This window comes from Mustela erminea, chromosome 16, assembly GCF_009829155.1.
Source record: "Mustela erminea isolate mMusErm1 chromosome 16, mMusErm1.Pri, whole genome shotgun sequence".
In the NCBI taxonomy this organism is placed as follows: domain Eukaryota; kingdom Metazoa; phylum Chordata; class Mammalia; order Carnivora; family Mustelidae; genus Mustela; species Mustela erminea.
The window spans coordinates 38,062,602-38,085,865 of NC_045629.1; the positions used below are offsets into that span (position 1 = coordinate 38,062,602).

The following is a 23,264-nucleotide window of genomic DNA, read 5'->3' on the forward strand; positions in this document are numbered from 1 at the left end:
TGTGTAGAATTTAGTAATTCAGCACTTGCATACAATACCTGGTGCTCTTTATAAGTGCCCTTCTTAATTTCCATCACCTATTTAACCCATCCCCCACCCCACTTCCCCTCTGCTAACCATCAGTTTGTTCTCTGTAGTTAAGAGTCTTATTCATGGGTTTCCTCTCTTTTCTCCCCCTCATGTTCATTTGTTTTATTTCTTAAATAAGTGAAATCATATGGTATTTGTCTTTCTCTGACTGGCTTATTTTGCTTAGCATAGTAGTGTCTAGCTCCATCCACACTGTTGCAAAAAGATTTCATTCTTTTTTATGGCTGAGCAATATTCCACTATCATATATACCATATTTTCTTTTTTTTTTTTTTAAGATTTTATTTATTTATTTGACAGACTGAGATCACACACAGGCAGAGAGGCAGGCAGAGAGAGAGGGGGAGGCAGGTTCCCTGCTGAGCAGAGAGCCCAATGCGGGGCTTGATCCCAGGACCCTGGGATCATGACCTGAGCTGAAGGCAGAGGCTTTAACCCACTGAGCACTCAGGCACCCCTATACCATATTTTATTTATCCATGTGTCAGTTGATGGCCACTTGGGCTGTTTCTATAATTTGGCTATTGTTGATAATGCTGCTATGAACACTGGGGTCTGTGTATCCCTTCAAATTAGTATTTTTGTATCTTCAAATAAATACCTGGTAATGCAATTGCTGGATCATAGGATAATTCTATTTTTAACATTTTGAGGAACCTCTATGCTGTTTTCTAGTATGGCTGCACCATTTGCATTTATGCTGTCCTCACCACAAATGTAGCTACTATCTGTCACCATACAATGCTAATACAATACCATTGACTCCATTTCCTATGTTGTACTTTCATCCTTGTGACTTATTCATTCTGTAATAGGACATCTGAACCTCCCACTCCCCTTCACTCATTTTGCCCATTCCCGTACCCCCTCCTCTCTGTCAAACACGCATTTGTTCTCTGTATTTATGGGTCTATTTGTAAGCATATATTAAAAGTTCTATTTCATATTATTAATAAAAATAGTTTTACTAAATCCAAAACAAGTATCCAAAATATATGCTTAAAATGTTTGAAGTTACCTAAAAATAAGGTGACTAGTGAGAAGCTTGGAAACATAGATGACTGTGAATCCATTCTTCTGAATACTTAGACACTTGCCCCAACAGTCAGGAAATATCAGTAAAGAATTTAAGTATTTCAAGAAGTAAATCTTAAGCCATATAGAATACAAATATTTTGAAAATCAATTAATATTGACATTAAAATTCAATATTACACATAATTCCAGTTGTTTCCTAAAATGTTTACTTACCTAAAATATTTGAAGGTCTGTGATTTTGTACTACAAGGAAATTTAATTAATACTCTGCTTTCAGTGTCTTGGTGATTGTTCCCTTTGGTCTAATGTGAATCTAGCCCCAATTACAATATACTATTAATATCAGTTAATACTTTCTGGCAGTACAGAATCAAACTATGACTCAGAGTAATTTTAGATTACCCTCTGTTGTGTAATTTCTCTAAGTATTTCTTTTTAAATACTTTTTAAATACTTTTTGGATTCTCTGACAACCAAATATATATATTTTTAAGATTAAATTATTTGAGAGAGAGAAAGAACGAGAGTGCATGAATAGGGGGATGCACAGAGGGAGAAGATCTTCAAACAGTCTCCCCGCTGAGCACAGAGCATGACCCAGACCAGCTTGATCCCAGAACCTATGAGATCATGACCAGAGCAGAAACCAACAGTCAGATGCTTAACTGACTAGCCACCCATGCACCCCCCTGTGACAACAGAATATTTTAAATTATTTCATTGAAAAAGGTGATAGGAACAACAACAATCACAAACCATTCCATTCCTTTCCCTTAAAAATATAAATTACAGCCATTTTCTGTGATCTTTACTCACCTAAAAGTTATTTTTTTAAAAATAATTTCAAACAACATGGGAATTTGAGTTAATGAATATAATGAGTAATTCCAAATGCCAAGTCTGTCTTGGGACAAAAAAAGCTACCATTTCCGGAGCTTACTATATACTTATGATGGAATTTGTTAGCCATTATATAGATAAGGAAAATAAGCTCAGAGATATTTTTAAGAATATTTATTGTCTGCTACATTCATGGCATGGCACAATCCACCAGTAAATACAGGAGTAGTTCCAGTCCTTGTCTGGAGCCTATGACAAATGGGATCTGACTCCAAGTCTATCTCTAATGTCTAAAAGTGAGCATTATCCCATGCCGATGGAAACAAGGACATAAACGTATGAAACAAGAATGAATGACATCATTAGGTTAAGAGCTTGGAGAGAATTTTTCCAACAAAAATGGCACCAAGTTTATATAAACCACGATAAACTCTTCTGAAATTCTACAAATATTGTTGTTTCCTTTCATGTATCTAGCCCCATGCAGACCTATGTAACAGGAGACTGCACAGGAATAGAGATTGGAGATAGCCTGCTGCTGCTTTACAAACCGCCACAGAAATCTGGAAGGTACACGAATATTTGGTATTTGACAGGGAAAGACCCACAAAGCCAGCAGTGCCTGGCAAGTTCAAACACAGCAGGAAGACAAGGGTGCCTGGCACTGAGTGAGTAAGAATGAGCAGACAAAGAAAGAGGGGGTGAGACCAGAGAGGTCAAGCAAAATGCAGGGATTACGGAGCCTTGTGGGCAACTGAAAGAACCTTAGCTTTTTGCCCCAGCTTTTTATTTGTCTATTGACAAATAAAATGGCGTATATTTAAGGTATCCAACTTGACAATTTGTTATAAGTATACACTGTTATATAAGTTATAAGTGTACATTGTGAGATGATTACCACAATCAAACTAATAGACCTACCATGCCTTACATAGTTACCTAGTTTTCTTTTTTTTTTTTTTTTATGGTGAGAACAACTGAGATCTACTTTAGCAAATTTCAGGTAAGTGATGCATTTTTATTAGCTACAATGACCATGCTGGATATTAGGTCTCCAGGACTTATAACTGAAAGTTTTACTCTTTGTGCAATGTCTCCTCATTTCCCCACGCCCTGAATCTCATTCTCTCTCTCTGTCTCTCATAAAATATCTTCTTTTATGAAACAAAACCACTATCTTGCAGATGAAATTGGGTCATACCCTGTACTTACTAGGCTTGGTTAATGAGACATTATACTTTCAATGGAAGTTAAGCTAGTATTAATAAGGGCAGAATCTGGACAGATCTGTTTCTATGGAAATAAAAGGAACTATGATTTTTCAGTAGGTAGTCATAAGTGAAGATGGTCATGTTTAAGAACACATAGTTTTGTGATGAATAAACATGAATGGACAAGAACTTAGGAAACAAAAGGATCAAGTGCTTTCTGTGTTGGTTTGCTTTCTTTTGTTGTGTGTGTGTGTGTTTCTTGGTAAACAATGAAATGCTTTCCTTAAGAGCCTTAAGCCTTGCTCTTCTCTAATTGGGAAGACACTTGACTGTACTTCCGCGAATGCTGTTCCATGAAAGCTCTGCCTCTTAACACTGTCATTTCTAGCTTTACTATAAAGCACTGGCCTGTGTTCCCCTTAATAGAAAGAACTGGTCAGCTGCCAAATGAAACCTGTGTGTGTGTGTGTGTGTGTGTGTGCGTGCGTGTGTGCGCTCATGCACGTGTCTGCAGATGCTAAAAGAACTCCAGGTGTGCGTACAGTTTATCTTCCTAGCTTCAATTTCAGGAAGAATAGTTACTACTGCATTCTTTCCCATATCACAAAATATTGTGTGCTGAAACACACCCTATACAAGTTTGGCTAATACTGCTTTCTTTTACACCTATTTTACACCTATCTATTTTAAAATAGCTAAACAGTCAATGCTTTTATCTTATAGTCCAAGAGAACTTTGAGTCTTCATTTGAACGATCAGCTCTTCCTGTTGTCAGCTTAGTCACAACAGCAGCTCCTGTGATACACACAGTATAAGCTCTGTAGGGAACACTCTTAAGAAATCACCTCTGTAGAGGAAGGACAAAACTTCTGTTGTATCACTATTTTATTCTTCTGTTCCGTGGTATTTTGTTTTAATTTTCATTTCCTCACTTTACATGGTTTACGTTCCCCAAAGATTATGAAGCTGCATGGAAGGCTTAACTTTCTCATGTGAATATAGCTAGGATTTTATCTATAGGATAGGACAGAAATATACACACACACACACACACACACACACACGTATACATATATATAAAATTAAAATATGTGTTATATTACATATATGTACTGCTTACTATATTTCCATTTAGAAACATATCCAGGTGAACTCACTTCAAATAAATGAGTGTCTGCAAAGCTCATTGTAAATCGAATCTCTAAAGAGGACACTTGCTCCCAAAAGGAATTTCGCTACGACTAACATTCTAAAGAAAGGCTCCTAAAATTATCTGATGATGTTACCTTTTACTTATATCTAGATCTTCAGAATTTAAGTAAAAACAGACATACAGATTTTAAGTAAATCATACTCCTGGAAATCTTTGGGAAAGGAATAACAAACTACCAGAATATAATATTTTCAGTAATGACATATTGGTTGATTACTGTTATATAAACACGATAGTAGCTCTGTTTTCATTAGCTAATTCTTATACTGAGATCCTTATTCATTAGCTTGAGCATTATGAAGCCCATGTGAACCAATCCCTGCTTTGAACAAGTTTATAGTCTAGTTAAGGAGTGCATTACCATGAGAAATAGAGAAGACAGAAATTTAAAACATGCTAATTGCATGTAGAGAATAAATATAAAAAATTGCTAGAAAGAGATTTGGGGTTGAAGAATAGTTGGAGAGGGTGGGACATGTGGAAGACATTGAGGAGGGGAGCTTTAGATAAGGAGAGGCTTGCAAGGAAGCCCCAAATATTAAAACCAAAGTGAAATGAGTGTAGCTTGGGTAAGGGTTGAGGAGAGGAAGAGGTTTTTAATTTGTGAGGAGAATCTGTACTGAAGAAAAGTAGAGAATCAAGTTGCATGAGTAAAAGTGAGATCAAAGAGTGGGTGATCTTAAAATATACTTGAAGGAATAGTTGATAAGGAGCAAACTATGAAACTAATGATGAGTATATTAAAAGAAAACTTAAAAGGCAGGCATGCACCAGAGAGACTGGCAGAGAACAACTTTAGGCAAGTAGAATAGGTACAGGGAAATGGCATTAATTTGAGGTAAAGTTAGTCTAGTCTATTTAGGTAGAAAGGGATAACTTAGGGGGCCAGCAGTTATTAGTAAAGGAAAACAGAATTTGTGGATGCTTTCCCACATGGTTCAGCGACCCACGGGGAACCTCTGTGTGAGGCACTTCGAAAGCTAGAATGTAAGCTCCAAGAAGCCAGGGTCTAGCTGTTTTGTTTACTACCACATGGCCAATGCCTAAAACAGCATCTCACCGTAGGAGCCCAATAAATATTTCTTGCATATTTACTATTTTAAAATATAATTTAAAGCCTACCACCTTTCATGAACTTTCCCCTACTGTTTCAGGTAGCAAAGCTTAATGGGAAAAAACACAGATTTTAGAATCAAGTAGACCTGCGTTCACCTAGTGACTACTACTACTTACAAACCTTGTAACTCAGACAACTTAACTTTTCTAATTCTCAGTTTTTTCATTTGTGAAATAGAAAATTCTGTGCATCTTGCAGAGTTATTATCAGGTTTAGAGATTATGGATGTAAAGTCCCTACGTACATTCAGGGACACATTAGTTACCCAATCCATAGTAGCTATTAATTAAGAGCAGGTATCATTCAATCATGCTTTCTTGTTTATTTCCAATCTATATCATTTGTCATTTTGCGCTACAGTTAGTATGTCTATCATCTCTCCCTCAATACACCAACGTTTTAGTATATCAAATACTAATTTCTTTAATATGCCTAAGAAATTTTTCTCTAAAAATTCAGCATAAGCTTTTTCTCAGTCAAGGTTTCTTGAACTATTCAACTGGACTTCAGTACTTTCTCTTCATGTCCATGTTGTACCTTTTACTACTACATCTTGAAAGTACTTAAGTTCATGTTTGTCTTCATTCCTGGAATATGAGCTCCGTAAAGACAGAGGTGCTACCTTCTGTTCCTACATCCCTGTGCCTAGTAAACTACCCGTGGCATTATACAAAAGAGGAGATGAGTATGCAAATTATCAAGTAATGTGATGCAAAATCCATCAAGTAAGTGGAGATTAAAAAGAATGCAATGCCTATCAGAAGATATTCTCAACAATAATTATTATTAGAAAGATGGCAAGGACCAGTGGAAAAAAACTGAATTCAGTTAGAGTTTAGGAACTCTGTCCTATAGAGTTTTGATTAAGGAATCCAGGTAACATTAGAGGTTAGAGAAACAGACCTTACTCATATTTTTCATATACCTGTTTTGATATTAATAATAGTGGCTACTATATCCTACTTGAGAGCTGGTCTATGTTTTTTTTATCCATTCCTGATTCCAGGAAACAGTGATCACAAGACGTCATTTTGTCAATCCAGAACACTCCCAGTGTAAAGAGCAGAAAAGCTGGTGAAAATGATTATTACACTTGAAGATACCAGTCTTCCCTGAGATTGGCCATCTAGTTAGACAGGAAGGATGGAAAGGATATACCCAGAGTCCATTTAACATCACATTCTCAGATAAGTTTATCACTTTGTTGCTATGACTATGATATCAGGGTATAAAGCCAGGATGTTGGAATTTGGCCAAAATGGAGAAAGCAAAATCCTTCAAATGTCATTTGGTGTCTTGTAGAATAAACAAATGACTGCATTTTGTTTTCATTTCAACTATTTGCTGTGGGCTGAGCCACAATGAGTAGCTATATATAAAGAGAGAGAGAGAGAGATTTTATTTTTACTCCTTGAATCTGAATTTATTTATCTACTTAAATTGAATGGGAGATATCTAATTAAGCATTGCAGAGCATTTATAGAATTCAAAAATGTATTCATGTGTTTGAACAAAAGCATCGATTTTTCCTGGAAAGTATGATGCTCTTGTGCATATTATATCAAATCCCAATCTTGTTTTCCAATAAAGGAAATAGAGTACTTTGTCTATTAAAAATTATATGAAATCTATATTTTTCAAGTATAGCCTCTGGTAGATAGGAAATTCTGTATAAGTAGGACAATATTTCATTATTTATTGATTCACATCTACCCAAAAAGAGAGTACGTTGTTTTCTTTTTAAATGGATGGTATTGGTAAAATGTGGTTATTTTAATATGCTAATGCCAACATAAAACTTATATATTTTTTCACCAGTTTTTCGGATCAGTTTACAGTATTGAGGGAGAAAATATCTTTCACTATTACACCATATTCACTTTTCAACATTACATTAAACTTACTTTGTAAGTTCATTATGTAACTTATTTGAATACCCTGTTTGTTTGTGTTGTCTGAGAACCTAATGGCATTAAAAGGCACACTTAGCAAAATGTAATACTAGTTTTACTTGTGACCTTTTTATTTTATTTTTATTTTATTTTATTTTATTTTTTTTTTAAGATTTTATTTATTTATCAGAGAGAGACGGGGGAGAGAGAGAGCACAGGCAGACAGAGGCAGAGGGAGAAGCAGGCTCCCCGCTGAGCAAGGAGCCCGACGTGGGACTCGATCCCAGGACGCTGGGATCATGACCTGAGCCGAAGGCAGCTGCTTAACCAACTGAGCCACCCAGGCGTCCCACTTGTGACCTTTTTAAAAAATAATATAAATCAAGTATATAAATGCCTGACTGAAGAAAACAATAACATATACTTGCAAAATCAAAATGATGGTTTCATATTAACTCAAATTTCTACCAGTAGACCCCAAACAAAATGATCACTACTACTTCTAAAAAACAATGCTCTAACTGTCAAGTGGAATCATAGGGATCTCATAAAGATGAGCAAATCAAAGATAGAACAGTGCTAGCGCGCCTGGAAGTGGCTAAGCTCCCAAGTAAATCATCCCTATTAGTTCCTATTCATGATTTCAATTATGCTTTTTTATCTGTTCGTAACATGCAGCATTTTCTTACCCTCACATTTCTAGGCATTTTAGCTTCTGCTGACATAAATGCATTCCTCAAATAGAATGTTACAGCAATCTTCTGCTAGACATTTAAGCCCATTTGTGCGTTTATTTTTTAAGATGCTTTTTTGAAACTTCTAACTGTGAGAGGTCTGGGAAGGTGGTGCGAGAATGAATGAGAACTTGTTTTCTAAAGCGACACCATAGACACTTGATCTACACATTTAAAAAAAAAAAAAAAAAAAAAGTCACAGCCTCCTACCTTGAAAACAAACATCTCCCGGCGAAGAATAGCTAGAGTGTTAAAGTTCCCATCGCAGATGTTGGGTTTGGCTCCAGGATAGGAAGGTCTGCCAGTGGGAGGCCGAGGAGGTTTGGGCCTGTCATTCTTGCGTGGGTCGGCGGGAGGAACGGAGCGGTGTGGGGGCACTGTCGGTAGAGGTCTTGTTGGTGGAGGAATCTTGTCAGGTGGACCTTTGAAAATATGAGGAAAGCACTTGGTTCACTTAATACTAGAACAGTGCTGGGCAGTCTGCTGCCGAAGACAATCACTCACTCATGAGGAGAGGGCACAGACTAAGTGAGCTAAGAAGTCTTTAAGCTTGTATGTTTTCTGAAAAAACAAACCATCGTACCGACAAACCACTGCCAAATCTTAGAAAGTCCTTATCATGCTAAGTTCTGAATCCAAGTCACTGAACTTTCTTTGTTAATTTTTAATGACATTTTTTATAGCTTTGCAAGAGTCCTTATTGGAAAAGCTACTTTCAAATCTTTTTTGGAAGTAGGTGGTGTATAAATAATACATAAATGAAGATGAATACTGGAACCATGCATGTAAGCTCCACCAAAGTTAATCCTAGATTTTCACAGACAATGATTCTATGCAAATAGTTTTAAAAGATAAACATTAATGGATCAAAGTTTATTCTACCCTGTGTCTCCAACTGTATTTATAACCTTTTCCTGACTTTCATTATTTTCTTTTAATGACATGTTTTGACAAATTGCTAGATGATTATTTCATTTGAATACTGAATCTAAAATACCTATTGATTAAAATGCCACTAGTAAAATATTAATGTGAAGAAGTATTTCTAAAAAGAGGTCTCTAAATTAAGCCAAAGTTTACACATATAATTTGGTACAGATGTAAAGCATCATTCCTCAAGGGATTTGTGTTTTTAAAAAGAAATAGAGAGCTGTTCACACTTAATATTTAGATATGGAAAGAATATTCTTTTGCAGACCTTCAGTCTAGACTACTAATTCATGAGGTCATGAGAAAGAGCCTTCCTAACCTCAGTTAACCACTTAGGAGGAATTCCTGATGGTATAAATTAGCCTATAGGCTAGTGCGTTCGACACATGAGCTACTTAGTTTTGACTCTGAGACATTTCCCTTTTCTCTGTATCCCTCAAATAAAGAGAAGCACAAAAGTTGATTTTTTTTTTCTCCAAATCCTATTTTAACCCTGAGAGATAGGTTACCACTGAGATATTGAAATTGAAAAACTAATGAATGCAAAACAAATTAGTGAACTTAAACTATGCTATTTAAAAATGCAAATGACACCTTCTGGATACTGGATATTAACATACAGATAACACACATCTGCTTTTGTATTGTAAAATGAAAGCATCATTTCATTAATTTAGTAAAGCATACTCTATATGTAAATTACAAATGTCAAGTTCTTAACAATTATGTGTGAAATGAATGTCTTTATAAAGGTCAATGGTTCTTTTGAGGAAGTTAGGATTATAGTAAATTAGTAAATATGTAGAATAGTCTTTCTCCCTTTTGTCTTCATTTGTATTCACTGACTGAACCCCATAAATAAAAATGATCTTAGTATATTAGAAATTTATTTTGAATTATGTGTAAGTAAACTTTGCCATTTGTTAACTTCCACTCCCATGTTTGTTAACTTTCACTGAGTCAATAATTACATGCTTTTGAGGTCATTTTATTATAGCCATTACACAAGAGTATTCTCTGCAACCTCCAAAGAGATTGATCTACTAACTATTTAACAATAAGTATCATAAACTGAGGGTAAATCTGTCAGTTTTTATCCCAATCTCAGTATCTTTTAAGAAAATCTTAAATTTCTCACTGTTTTTATTGTTTATATTCATTTATTACATTTTTAACCTGAATTGTAAATATTAAATTTTACCAGATCTTTGCTGTAATTGCAGGTTTCAATTAAATTCAATAAGAAAAATCTGTCAGTGTGTAGATTTACTAAAATCTGTATATTAAGATATTTGGACCATTGCCAACAAAACTTGATTGATATAAGACTTCTGCCAATAGGCCAGACTATTTTTTTCTTATTTTGGTATTTCTCTCTCACATATACTTAGAGCATCCATCTCAAAGAAGAAAACACCGCAGGAATTCTGGACTTCACTGTAGGGTTAACCAAAGAGAAACAGTGGAAACCTACCATAAATTTTCTGGATGCCTTGCAAATCATCATTAGGTAGTTTGAAGTTGTCAGTTTCCATGTACTGGTAAAATGGGGCCATGATGGCAGTGGGGTCATTGGAATGCTCCAATCCCAGAGCATGTCCCAGTTCGTGAACTGCTACAAGAAATAAGTCATTTCCTGTGAAAATGAGAAGAAAAGATGCTATTGTAACTAATACCCAAGTACAGAATTGGAAAGGACAATTTGGTGTTATCAAAATTTCGCCCAAGAAAAATAGGAGGAACTCTTTATTTCAAAGATCAGTCTGATTTTATCATTGGATTTTTCTACTGGCAAAATCCAATATGCTATTTTTGAAAAGGCTGGGTGGGGGGAGGTGATGTTAATGCAGTCACAGAAATTTAGAAACTGAATGGAAGAAGGAAGACTAAAAGTTTCAGAAGAGTAGCAGCATCAGAGATTGCTACTATTACTGTTGAATATCCTTCCAACTGGAAAGCATGTAATATTCTTTCGAATATCTTTACATTACACATAATGCGAACAATAAGTCCGTAAAAAATACAGGGTGGATACAATCCCTACACAGGTGAGTAAATTAAGGCATAGAGATGATATGTCTTGTCAAGAACAACAAATCTTTGCATTTACAGAGGTGTGACTAGAACTCAAGTTTATTTTAACTTTTCATATTAGCCTAGAATATAGGAATACAGAAATCTAAAATAAAAGTTATATGCTGGCAGTCATAATAACTAGGATTCTAGTCTTGGCTTTGTGAATACAAATTCTAATCAATTCATACGCAATCTGAACAAAGTATATATATTTAGAGTGGCTGTTTCTCATGGGAAAAAAAAAAAACAACAAAACTCTCCCACCTGTGGTAAACTTGCACAGTGAAATTTATTTAGTGCAGACTCTCAGAGAAACTTTGTGCATTCACAGCCCTACCGATGACCCCTACATGTTGCCCCCTTCTGGATCATCATAATTAAATTCATGAGCAAAAGAGCCAGTCCTGCATGTATATTTGTTTATTCTAAAAATTTAGTTTAACTAGGTGAGCATCCAACAGTTGGGACTATTATATTTTTAAGGGTTATGTTCCTAAGTGGAAAGTTTAAAATGATTGAACATAAAATGTAAAGTTTTGCATAGATGAATTGCAAATGATTTCAGTGAACTTCCTGAGTGTCATTTTTAGGAAAACTCTCTTCCAAACATTTTTATAATGCACTGAGATAATTCCCTTCAGAGTTTTGTTTGTTTGTTTACACAAAAGCCAAGTACATAATAAACATTTTTTTCTTATTCTGGAGTAGTTTTCTGTAGAAAAATGGATGAAACTGTGGGGCTGATTCATCATATGACCTTAGCATACTGAAAATGAGCCATTCAAAACACTTCAGGGGCCTACCTGACTCTCAAAGAATAACTGATTAAATGCTGGTGTGAAACAAATTGGAAGGGTTTAAAAAAAAATGGAAGTTAACATTTCCAATCTCAAAGAGCTTATCTTCTCCTCTTATAAAATTACTTAAATGTGCAAGTCAAGACACAGAAAGAAAAATAATATGTATTAGGTTTAATTAAAAAATATTAACTAGACTTATTAAAGTTTAATAAGTAAAGTTTTAAAGTAAACTTATTAAAAGTTTACTAACTTTGCCCTGGACATTTAGAACATTTTACCTGCATTTTCTCATTTAATTCTTACAATTATTCTTGAATCAGTTACTATTATTATGTCCATTTTTAAAATGAGAAGACAAGATTTGGAGACATTAAGTGCAATATGCATATTTATGTAGCAAGGTGCAGATGAAATTCAAACTTCTCCATCTGATTAGAGACCCTTTGAATTGCTACAGTAAATCACACAGCTACTAAAGCATTAGCTTGCACAACAGACTAGATAATGTAGCCATGTGAAAACAATCTCATTCATTCAATCATCCATTCATTCCACTACTTTTACTGCATGCCTACTCTGAGTTAGGCATTGATCTAGGCTTTGGCAATATAGTAGTGAATAAAACATACGAAAAATCTCTGCCCTTACAGCATTTACATTTTAAAGGGTATTGGAAAAAATCAAGATAGAAAAGTAGAAAATACAGAATGTTACACAGTGATAAACTGAGAGTTTTAGAGGGGAGGGGGTAGGGGGATCGGTGAGCCTAGTGGTGGGTATTTTGGAGGGCACGTGTTGCATGGAGCACTGGATATGGTACATAAACAATGAATTTTGGAACACTGAAAAAGTAAAATAAAAATGATAAGGAGAAATAGTAAGGCAGAAAAAAGATAAAGTGAGAGACAAAAACATGTATAGAATTTTAAATAACAGTAATGGTTTGGGCTTCTAGTCTGACTGTGGTGGGAATTTTAAGTTTTTGAGTAGGGGAGGGACATAATCTGACTTACATTTCAAACAAGACCACTCTTGTGATTGCTCTCGAGAATCAAGTACAGTGGACACAGGAAGCAGCATGATTCAGTCTCTGAAGTGAGTGCAATAATTCAGGCAAAAATGCTGGTCACCTGGACCAAAGTGGAAGTAATGGCAGTATACAGAAGCGTAACATTCTTGATATTTTTTGAACGAAGAATCACAGGGTTTCTTAAAGGACAAGATGCAAGGTGTGAGCAAAGAAGAACATCAAAGACCGCACAACATTTTCTGGTCCTATACCCAGAAGAATGAAATTACCGTTCACTGAGAAGGAGAAAAACATAGGATGAAAGAGTTTTTGTTGCTTTTTGCGTTGGTAGGGGTGAGAGGTAGGTAACAAAATCAGGAGTTCCTTTTTTTGAATGTTAAGTTCTGAATGCTTGAATTTGCTTAATGAAACAGGAAGAGTCATCAACTGAGAGAATAATAGAAAGGAAAAAGAGAGAAGAATGTATGAAATATTTGAATAGGTCAGTTGTAAAGAGTGGACTAGGGAAATTGTATCTATCCTGTAATTGTCAGGCAATATTCATGACCATGAATTTAAAGTGAGGTTGGGTTCATTTTGCACGCTGTCTTCCTTCTTCAGCTTTACTTGGCAGTGTGTATGCAGATATCAAAGTGTCAGTATTGATTTCACCAGACTTTTGGTATCTTTAGGTAACCGTGAAAAACAGAGGAAAAGACGAAGGGGCTGTGGATATATGTAAGGGAGTGATTTTTGACTTTGCCATGGTAATTGTGTCCTGTAAGGAAGGACTAGCATGGGATGACGGAGGACTGTGACAAGCTAAGATGATAAGATAATTTAAGATGACCCTTAAGTTCTGAAGTGGCCAAAGGTTTTTTTGTTTTTGTTTTTGTGTTTTTAGTCACAGTATTAGCCGGAGTGAGCTAGAAAAATATTCAGTGATAGTCCTAGTAGATATCTGAAATTGAGATTTGTAAGAGCAATGTCAAGGGTATACGCACGGAAGTGAGTCTCTGAGTTGGGACGGAATACGAAATTAGAGAGGAGATTCAATATCTAAGAGCCCAGAACACGGCAAAATCATCTACATTAACACTGAGATCAGAGAGAATTAAAACAAGGATAGTGTTGAGAGTAGGATTGAACTAGTCGATAAAATCATCAAAGAATAATGAAAATGACTTAAGAATTAGTGAATGATAATAGCAAGGAGAGACAGTGGATGGAACAGTTTGACAAAATCACAGTCAAATCTTTAAGTTTTTATGGATCTTGAATCCATAATCTTGAAGTAGCATTAAAAAGAAATAAGGTGGGACATATACCATGACACCAGCCCTTGCTGTAGAAAGAATATGAAAGAGAAAATGGAAGGAGTGAAAGAGAAAAAGTATAAGCAATGGAAAGACCAGTGTTAGTTACAAAAAAGAACCTAAAGGGAACGTTTTCAAAATAAGTTGATTATTAAGGGGATTTTGCTAATGACTGACTTGAAACTTCTCTAATGTAAACAGTTTCAGAAATTAGAGAAGGGAAGGAAATGGAGGGAGAGATAGCAATGTAGAAGTCCTATGCGAATTAGAGTCCCAGGAGAGAGGGGTGTCTTCTGTGTTTCCTATGGTGATAAACAGGAATGGAGGTAAGGGTCCTAACCAAATTAGACCTCAGATTCCAATATATCAAATATAAGAGATTACTATTACTTGAGTATGTTTAAAAGAATTTAAGAACATGACTTAAGACAGGGAATGAAATTAAAGAGGATACAGGGGAAGAATGTACAGTGGTTGCAAGGATAATTTCCTATAATTGTCTTTGCTTCAATTTTTGTTTCTTTTCCAATGTCTGTAAGATAATTTCACATCCTCATCAAGATAACCCAAACCCTTCATACATAAGTCCTTGTCCTTCCTTTCCAACATTATCCCCCCCCCGCTTTTTTTTCCTCTTTCCAGTCATAGAAGAATATGCTTGTTCTGTCCTTTAGATCTCTGCATTAACTGTCTTCTTTCTGGAACCCCCTCTCCACCCATGCCCCCAAGCTGGAAGCACATCAAGCAGACCTGATGTGACTGCTCAAATGTTACCTTCTTTATGAGGTCATTTTCCCAAGAGGTGTTGTTCCAGCACACTCTCTGCTTTAGGTTCCCACAGACCCTTGAGAATCGCCCTATCATAGCAATTGCACTGTTTTGTCATCATCTATTTTGGTAAATCTTCCCAACATATTTTGAATTCTTTAAAGACTGAAATTGTGCATCATTTATGTTATGTCTCCAGTTCAAAGACATTGCCTGGCACATAGTAGATGACTAATCTTTAAATAAGTTGGATGAATGGATCAGTTTCCAGGGACTGGAGGACTAATTTGAATCTGGATAGTAAAGAATAGAATGCTATTTTCATCTAAATGTGGCTCAGAACTTTTTTCTTTATTTCCCTAGCTTTACTGAGGTAGAACTGAAAAATAAAATTATAAGATATTTCAAGAATACATCATGGTGATTTGTTATATGTACATATTTTGAAAGGATTCTTCTGCATTGAGTTAATTAATATATATATGACTTTACATATTTAACTTCCTTTTTTTCTTTCTAGGTGGGAACATTTAACTTTTACCAAACTTCAGTCATCTAAGAATGTTATCAACTATAATCACCATGGTTATACAGTAGATCCTCAGACCTTATTCATCTTCTGACTAAAAGTTTATACCCTTTTACCTACCCCTCACCGCCCCCCCCAATCTGTTTTGTGACAATCATGCCAAGAATTAGAATGGAAAGAGAATGGGATAAGAGTAGACCAAGGAGGCCACTATTCTTACATAGTTCAGACAATGGAACTAAAGTACCCAACATCATTGCTGAATGAATGTCAGCAAATACTCGTGCTCACAGCTGAAGACAAGAGGACAGGGTCTAGAGAAAATTGCTAGGGAATGCCGAACAGGCTTGATTTTATTAACTATTAGGGATAAGGAATAAAAGTGACTGGAGGGAGTAAGGAAGTGAGGGGATGGATGGTAAAAAAGTCAGGCGGTAGAAAATCAAAAGACACAGAAGTTCAGGCTTCCTGAAAACAGGAGATTGTTTTTTAAGGATGCCAGTTTGAGTGAAAACCAATGAAACGCGACTCTTGGAGACCATCTAGTCCGCATGTTACTAGGAAGCAGAAGGAAGCAGTTATTTAGGAAGAGATGTGGGAATTATGAGTGTTTGCAAGTATGTTAAACAAGAAGACTTCCAAGGATTGTGTGTGAGAGGGTAATCTCAGGTGAGAGCGGGTGGGGAAGGAAAGGAGCTGCAGGCATTTTTAGACACCACACATTTAACACCAACTCGCAGTGAATATTTGTGAGTTCAAATCAGAGACACCATTGTTCAGATACACACCTGATGCTGATGAGACTTAGCAATTGCAAATGACATGGAAGTGGCAGAAGGACAGGTGTATGTTTGGCCTGTGGCCACGCCCACACCCAGAAAATATGGATAAAGTTTGGCTGAAATGTATTATCAGTGGGCAGAAAATGAAAGAAATTTTTCACCAGGAGCATACCTAATGCCAAAACAAAGATCTAGCAAGCAGTCAAAGGACCAACAAAAACCAAGCCAATTGAACCAAGAACAGAAGTTGGCACTTTGGTTTACTGGGAATAGCTACAGTGACAACTCAGCTCGTCAAGAGAGCGCTGATTCAGAAAATACCTTTAGACACTCTTGGCCATCTTGTGGCAAAATGGATACAATTTCTTAGCCAGAAAGTCCCAATGTAGCCTTACAGGGATTATGTTTTGTTTTTATTCTTCAAAAGGAAAAAAAAAAATCCATTACAACATTCCTCCTTGTAGAGCACGTCCCCTTCCCCAGAATAAAGTACCCTGAACCTTGTTCCAGAATAATTATGTAGGAACTCATCCTCTCACTCTCTGGCAGATAAATATTGCTTTTTGTCACACATCAACCCTGCTAACTTTGTTGAATTATTAAAAGCACTTCAAATCTCTCACAGGGAAATAGTCTTTTAGTCACAATTTCTTTCTTTTCTTTTTTCTTTCCTTAGCGAGAGAAATACAAAAAACCAAAAAGGAAAACAAAGTAGTAACAGCAGCAGAAGTTATTTCATTTCATGTATCTGTTCTCTTCAGATCAATCAAATTTTTCTTAGGCACCATTTCCAAGGGTGGAGTCACTCCTTGTCTAAGGAAGAAGAAAATTAATAGGATCAGGATGTGAACCTATGACCTGTTCAGTACGCCATAGCACTTTTAATCAGAAAAGCTGGCCAAGAGCTCCAAGTAATTACCATTCTTCAGATGATTGGCAATAATATAATTAAACCTTACTTGCAGCTTCACAATAGTTTAAAAGGGTAAGTTGTTAAATAAAGTACCACCCTGTGATTTGAATTCCACTAGGAACAAAAGTTGTTGGCATATGATGAGGTTTAGACAATTAAAATGCACCAGACCTCTTTCCTAATGATGAAAATAATAACTGCTTCTGTAACTTATCATTAATTCACATTATTTGAGATTCTTAATTGTCGTATGCCTTGATCTTATCACCATGCTGGCAACAAAGGATAAATCAGCCTCCTGATTCTCAATACAGAAATAGTACTTGCTCCTTTTGTAAGATTTAGAGTTTTGAGTTTGTTGCTTTCAATTGTATTGCTAATCTTCTTTCCTTTGTATATTCCAATACAATTTCAGAATACTGAACTGTATATTACGAAAGATAATGCATTATTTATAATTTCCTTGTCATAATTATGTCTTTATATTTTATTCCAAGCTGTTTCATTCCCCATGCATTTTCATATGCTATTCCCTCTGCTGACGACATATCCTGAATGTTAAAAATGACTATATAATAATTCATACATAAAGAACTGTTATAAATATTTCTAACATTTATAATCCTACCGACCCAAGCAAACACTAGAATATCATGAGCACCATTGAGTCTCTCCCTAGTTTCTCTCTTATTTCATAACTTTGGCTGTCCCATTCCCTCTGTGGGTAATCACTAACTTGAGTTTTTCATTTCTCATTACCTTGTTTCTATTTTGATATTTTTATCAAACATGTATGTTTAAATAACTTCTAGCTTTATAAAGTTGGTATGGTTCCCTACATTGTCTTTTGAAACTCAGAATTTTTTTTTCTTATATCTTCTTGCTTGTCTCTTAGTGAGTCTTGCAAAATCTCATTAATCCTTTAAAACATAACTCAAAATGACCTCCTCTGTGAAGCCTTCTCCAGCTCCCTGGGTAAATTTGATTCCACTGTCTCTGTTTCCGTGGCTTTGTCTAAACATAACTGGATCATAACACATACAAAATTGCCCTGATAGCTTCTGACACATAGAAGCTCTTAATATTTATTTGTAAGTTAAATGACTGACAGAACAAATTTAAGTAGATTCATAATTTTTAAATGTTTAAACATTTAAACCTAAAATTTAAATCCATGTGTAGAAATAACATTCAGAAATCATCATCTAATCTTTGATTAGTATAAATTTCCCCAGGGCCTGATAAATAGAGGAGATGAACCATCTTAAACCTCAATCCTTCCACCCTCTCCATTCAGCATGTTTTGCCAGTTGAGAAACTAAAAGGATATACGTACTCAGTCCCTAAGAAGGTCCCATAATACCCACCTCCTGGTATATACTCCCAGTCTGTATCAGCTCGCTGTAGCAGAATATGGTAGAGCTGACGGTACTGGACTTCTAATAGTAGGTTATAAATTACACCATGATGTCCACCTTGGTGTTCTCTCTCTCTCTCCCTCTCTCTCTGATTCTCTTATTACTCACTCTGGAAAAGCCAGCTGCCATGTCGTGTAAACAGCCATGTGGAGAAGAGCTGAGGCTTCCTGTCAACAGTCACAGGAGTGAGCTGGGAAGTAGATTTTCTAGTCCATTCAGGTAACTGTAGCCCTACCCAATTATTTCACTGCACACTCATGACAACCTTGGACCAAAATCACCCAGCTAAGCTGCTCCTGGATTCCTGACATTCAGAACTGTGTGAGACAGTAAATGTTTGTTGTTTGAAGTTGTTAAGTTTTGGGGTGATTTTTTATGCAGCAATAGATAATACACAATACAGGATGGTTTAGCACGCTCCCTTTTCTCCATTTGATTAGGATTAGGAGATAGGGAAGAAAAACTTAAAAAAAAAAAAAAAAAAAAAGAACTGAGTAGAAAAGGAGGCTACTCTAAAACATCTACAGATAGATAATTCTACAATAATCTTGAGATGAAGATGGGCATTAAATATTGTTCAGTCCAGCTATTTTTGGTTTCTCCACAGAAACCAAAAAGTTTGGCAATAACCCTAAGTCTGAGAGAAAGTCTGCGACTGAAAATTTCCAGAGATGGAAATATCAGTTATTTCTCTGCCTCAGATGTTTTTCCTTTTTCTTTTTATCTTTTTTTTTTTTTTTTTTAAGATTTTATTTATTTGAGAGAGCATGAGAGTAAACAAAAAAAGCACAAGGGGGGGATGGTAGGGGGATAGTTGGGGGTAGGAAGAGGCAGAGGGAGAAGCAGACTCCCTGCTGAACAGGAAGTTCCAATGCGATGAAGGGCTCAATCCCAGGACCCTGGGGATCATGACCTGAGCCAAAGGCAGATGCTAAATAGACTGAGTCACCCAGGTGCCCCTCAGATGTTCTCTCAAATGTGTAAAGCTTGATACCTTGATTGCACTTACACTAAATACTACTTTCTTTTTATACACCGCTGAAGAGAGGGTCACTCCCTTGGTGGCAGGCAAAACCTGTGCTCCCTGCCAGATAGCCAGAAAACTCTGATAGGGTAAAAAAAGAACAAGACTGAACTAGTTTTTATTGAGCATCTATTATGAATCAGAATTATGTCACTGGACTTGTCATTGAAACTTCATGACCGGTACTTGCTTGCTGTCCTTTTCCACTAATGCTCTCAGAGGCAGTGGAACTTGTTTGGCCAGGCAGCCCCTACGAGGAGAGCTGGGCTGTATTTTACATCCTGGCTGCCCAGCTCCAGACAGGAGGGAGATCACAGCTGTGCTCTGCAAGATAGAAGCTGACAGAAGCTGATTTGGGGCAGATTTGCTCACATCTCTTTCTGCCACTTTTACTCATCCATCAAGTCTCCAGTTCCTCAAAGGCTTGGCGCCCTTCTCTTGCCTTCTCCCTGCCTCCAGGTCCTGTCCTCCACACTTCCCCTAGATTGGCTCCTCCTCAAGGGCCTCAAACTTCAGAATGATCCCATCAAGTCAGACATGGTTTGACCAGGAAAAAGCTTAATATTGCAGCCATTAATTAGTTGTTCATCAGATATGGGCAAATATAATGCAATAAAGTTTCAGTTACAAATGGCACTTGTATGTGTCAGATCAATTTTACCGAGTTATTTAATGACAAATCTAATTTACTCTCACATATACTTCAAACTGTTTTGTTGTACACGGTACTATCAATGATCCCTAAGACTAAAAGAACTAAAGGAAACAAAACATTTTTATAGAGTGTTCTAAAAGCAACAACAAGAAGTATCAGACATCCCCTATCTGTGTTTCACCACAGTAGCTAAGTTTTCTGATTATCACCATTTTACAGATTAGGAAATGAAGACCTCCACAGACTGTGATGGCCAGAGTTAACTAGTAATTGGCAAGAATGGATTTAAGCCTTCCATATGGTCTTGGCCCACAAGCCCAAACTGAATGTGCTGAGGAAACGAATTTCTCTTTTCCTCCACTCTAAACATCTCCTCAAGGCTTCAGATTGTTCTCCAGAGGACAGCTTCTGCATAAGACCTCTTTTCGGGAGTCTGAAGCAATAGCTACTATTTCTTTTCTCCACTGAAGTCACATGAAACTTAATATTTTAAAATGTATTTCCTAAAATAAAATAAAATGTATGTCCTTAGTACAACCCTGGCTGTTCAAAAGTTTCAGTCATTTTCAGTCCAATTTTTAGTTAAGTCTTAAAGCCTTGGAGTAAAGAAAATATTTTCAAGAGAGAAGGAAATAGTACTACTGCTATATGTACTTTGAATTTTAAAATCTTATTTCAAAACATTTCTTTAGCAGTTTAGAAGGGTTTGCTATGGAGTTGCCTGTTTGGATGTGCTAGTTAGCTTTAAAACACACTGCTAGTGCACAGTATTAAGGCATGCACTTAATATATAAGGGAGAAAAACAAAACAAAACAAAAAAACAAAAAAACAGGCCCTTATATATAAGGGAAACAAATGGCCATCTAATAGATCTTTCAAAAATCAGTAAATGTATTTTCAAAGATAGACTACTACCAAACATTTACAGTTTTTAATTTAATAAGCACTTTAGAATAAACCGATATAATTAAAACAACTCAGGCCTATGCAAGCCAGATGAAGTGGACACCCTAGGAAGATATCTGAATTATCAAAGCCAAAGTACAAGTTTTATTCCTTTAGGCTATAATTTGGTTTGGTGAATTAGACATATCTTTATTAAATTCAGAAAAGTCTTGCTAAACAAAACAAAACAAAAAAAATTGGATGTGGCTAATTGCACCATGATATTAACAAGAAATTTTTTTCCCCTCTCCTGTTAAGACTAGTTAGGAGTCTAAGAACATTTTCAGTTATGTCCCATGTAATTTATTCATGTGTGGTTTATCTGTGCCATACTTTTCCCCTGGGTGGCTCAATTTGAAGGTCAGAATGATTCTGGAGGCCTACTCCCCTCTCTCTGTGCTAGTATAAAAGAGATCAATTTTAGTGACTGTTTAAACAAAAGTAATCATATAATAAATTGCAATGCCACTTTCCAGCAGCTGATTTGAATTATATGCCCTTTTACTGTATGCGAACGGTTAAGTACTGTTTACCCAGTCATTGTTCTCAGTACGCCTGGTGTAGCAATCCTAGTATTACGTGCTACAGTTTCCAGACCAGCCACTGTGTGACATATATTCCTTAAAAAATTACAAATTATTTATTGTGTGCAAGGAACTATTGATGGAATAACTGAACTATTGATAAACAATTCATCCTAACATGTAATTGATTTTTCTGCTGTGTGCCAGACAATATCAAGTACCGAGGTCTCTAAAGTTAAATTGCCCAAATACTTTGTTCTTAATTAAGAAACTATGAGTTTAGTTCAGAGATTCTGGGTTTTTTTTGGGCTCAGAAGCTCCTCAGAGAACCCGAGTAACTATGCAAATTTTCCCAAGAAAAATGAGTGCATTTGCACATTATTGTGTGTGATTTTGAAGTTAGTTTTACTCTACTTATATCCTTTAAGGCAAAACAGGTAGAAAATTCTAACTCAGCCACTGTGTGTATAAAATTTAATAAATTACTAACCTCCCTGTGATCAGATTTCTTTATTTGTAGAGTCAGTCTAACATCACCTACTTATGGGGTTATTGGTGGGTTAAATATCATCATATATATAAAATACTCCGCACAATACCTAAGACAGAGTTTAACACTAAGAGAGTGCTAGTGAGAAACTACTATTACTTCTATTTCTATCATCAACAGACCTATCAGCTTTTGAATTAAAGACTTAATTCTTCATTTCACATTGGCTTATTCAGTCAGAAACCTATTAAGTATCAAAGCGGGAATTTAAAAATATCAGCACCAGAACCCATGCACCAACTGGTTAGACACACTCTTGACACAAATGTATGTGAATGACGAGGTTGGAAAATATGTTAAGATCAAGTTTGTGGAAGTTTTGGATGCTAGCTTTAAGAGTTTGATCATTACGAAGGAGGCAATCCAGTACTATGAAAAGTTAATACCAAGCCAATATCGCCTAAGGTAATTTGGCATCAGTATGAGGGTATAATTGCCGTGGGATGTGACTGAAAGCTAAGAGAGCAGGTAGAAGACTACTTCAACAGTCAAGATAATTAGATGAGGAAAACCTCAACATAGGCAGTGACTAAGGGAAGAGAAGACAAGAGTCCCTGAAACAGGAAAAGAAAATACTTGGGTGGTAGAAAGATTTGAAATAGTTCTTTGAGTTATCCTATTTCCCATTATGAAGTTCAAGTTCATCATAACCCCTTGAACACCCAAATCCATGTAAAAACTACCTCATATTTTACTATCATTACTGTTAAAGAGAGCAAAGTTGAACCTAGATTCTGATTCTCATTTTCAAAGTATACTAAATTGTTATGATCTCAAAAGCTGTCCATTTAAGACCTTTATATAAATATTTCACAACATATAAATATGTCCATATAACACCTTTATATAAATATAAATGTTCATGTATATAATTGTTTTCATCTGACAT

The 23,264-nt window shown here is 35.9% G+C and overlaps 1 protein-coding gene across 1 annotated transcript in view; it reads right to left on the reverse strand.

The window, feature by feature from the left end:
* The window catches only part of MMP16 (matrix metallopeptidase 16), a 292,524-nt gene that overhangs the window by 71,561 nt on the left and 197,699 nt on the right, over nt 1–23,264 (reverse strand). Inside the window, exons 5-6 of the mRNA XM_032316261.1 lie at nt 10,540–10,701; nt 8,346–8,557 (exon numbers count right to left, since the gene is read on the reverse strand). Of these exons, the coding sequence (XP_032172152.1) occupies nt 8,346–8,557; nt 10,540–10,701 (374 nt within the window). The remainder of the gene's footprint in view (nt 1–8,345; nt 8,558–10,539; nt 10,702–23,264) is intronic.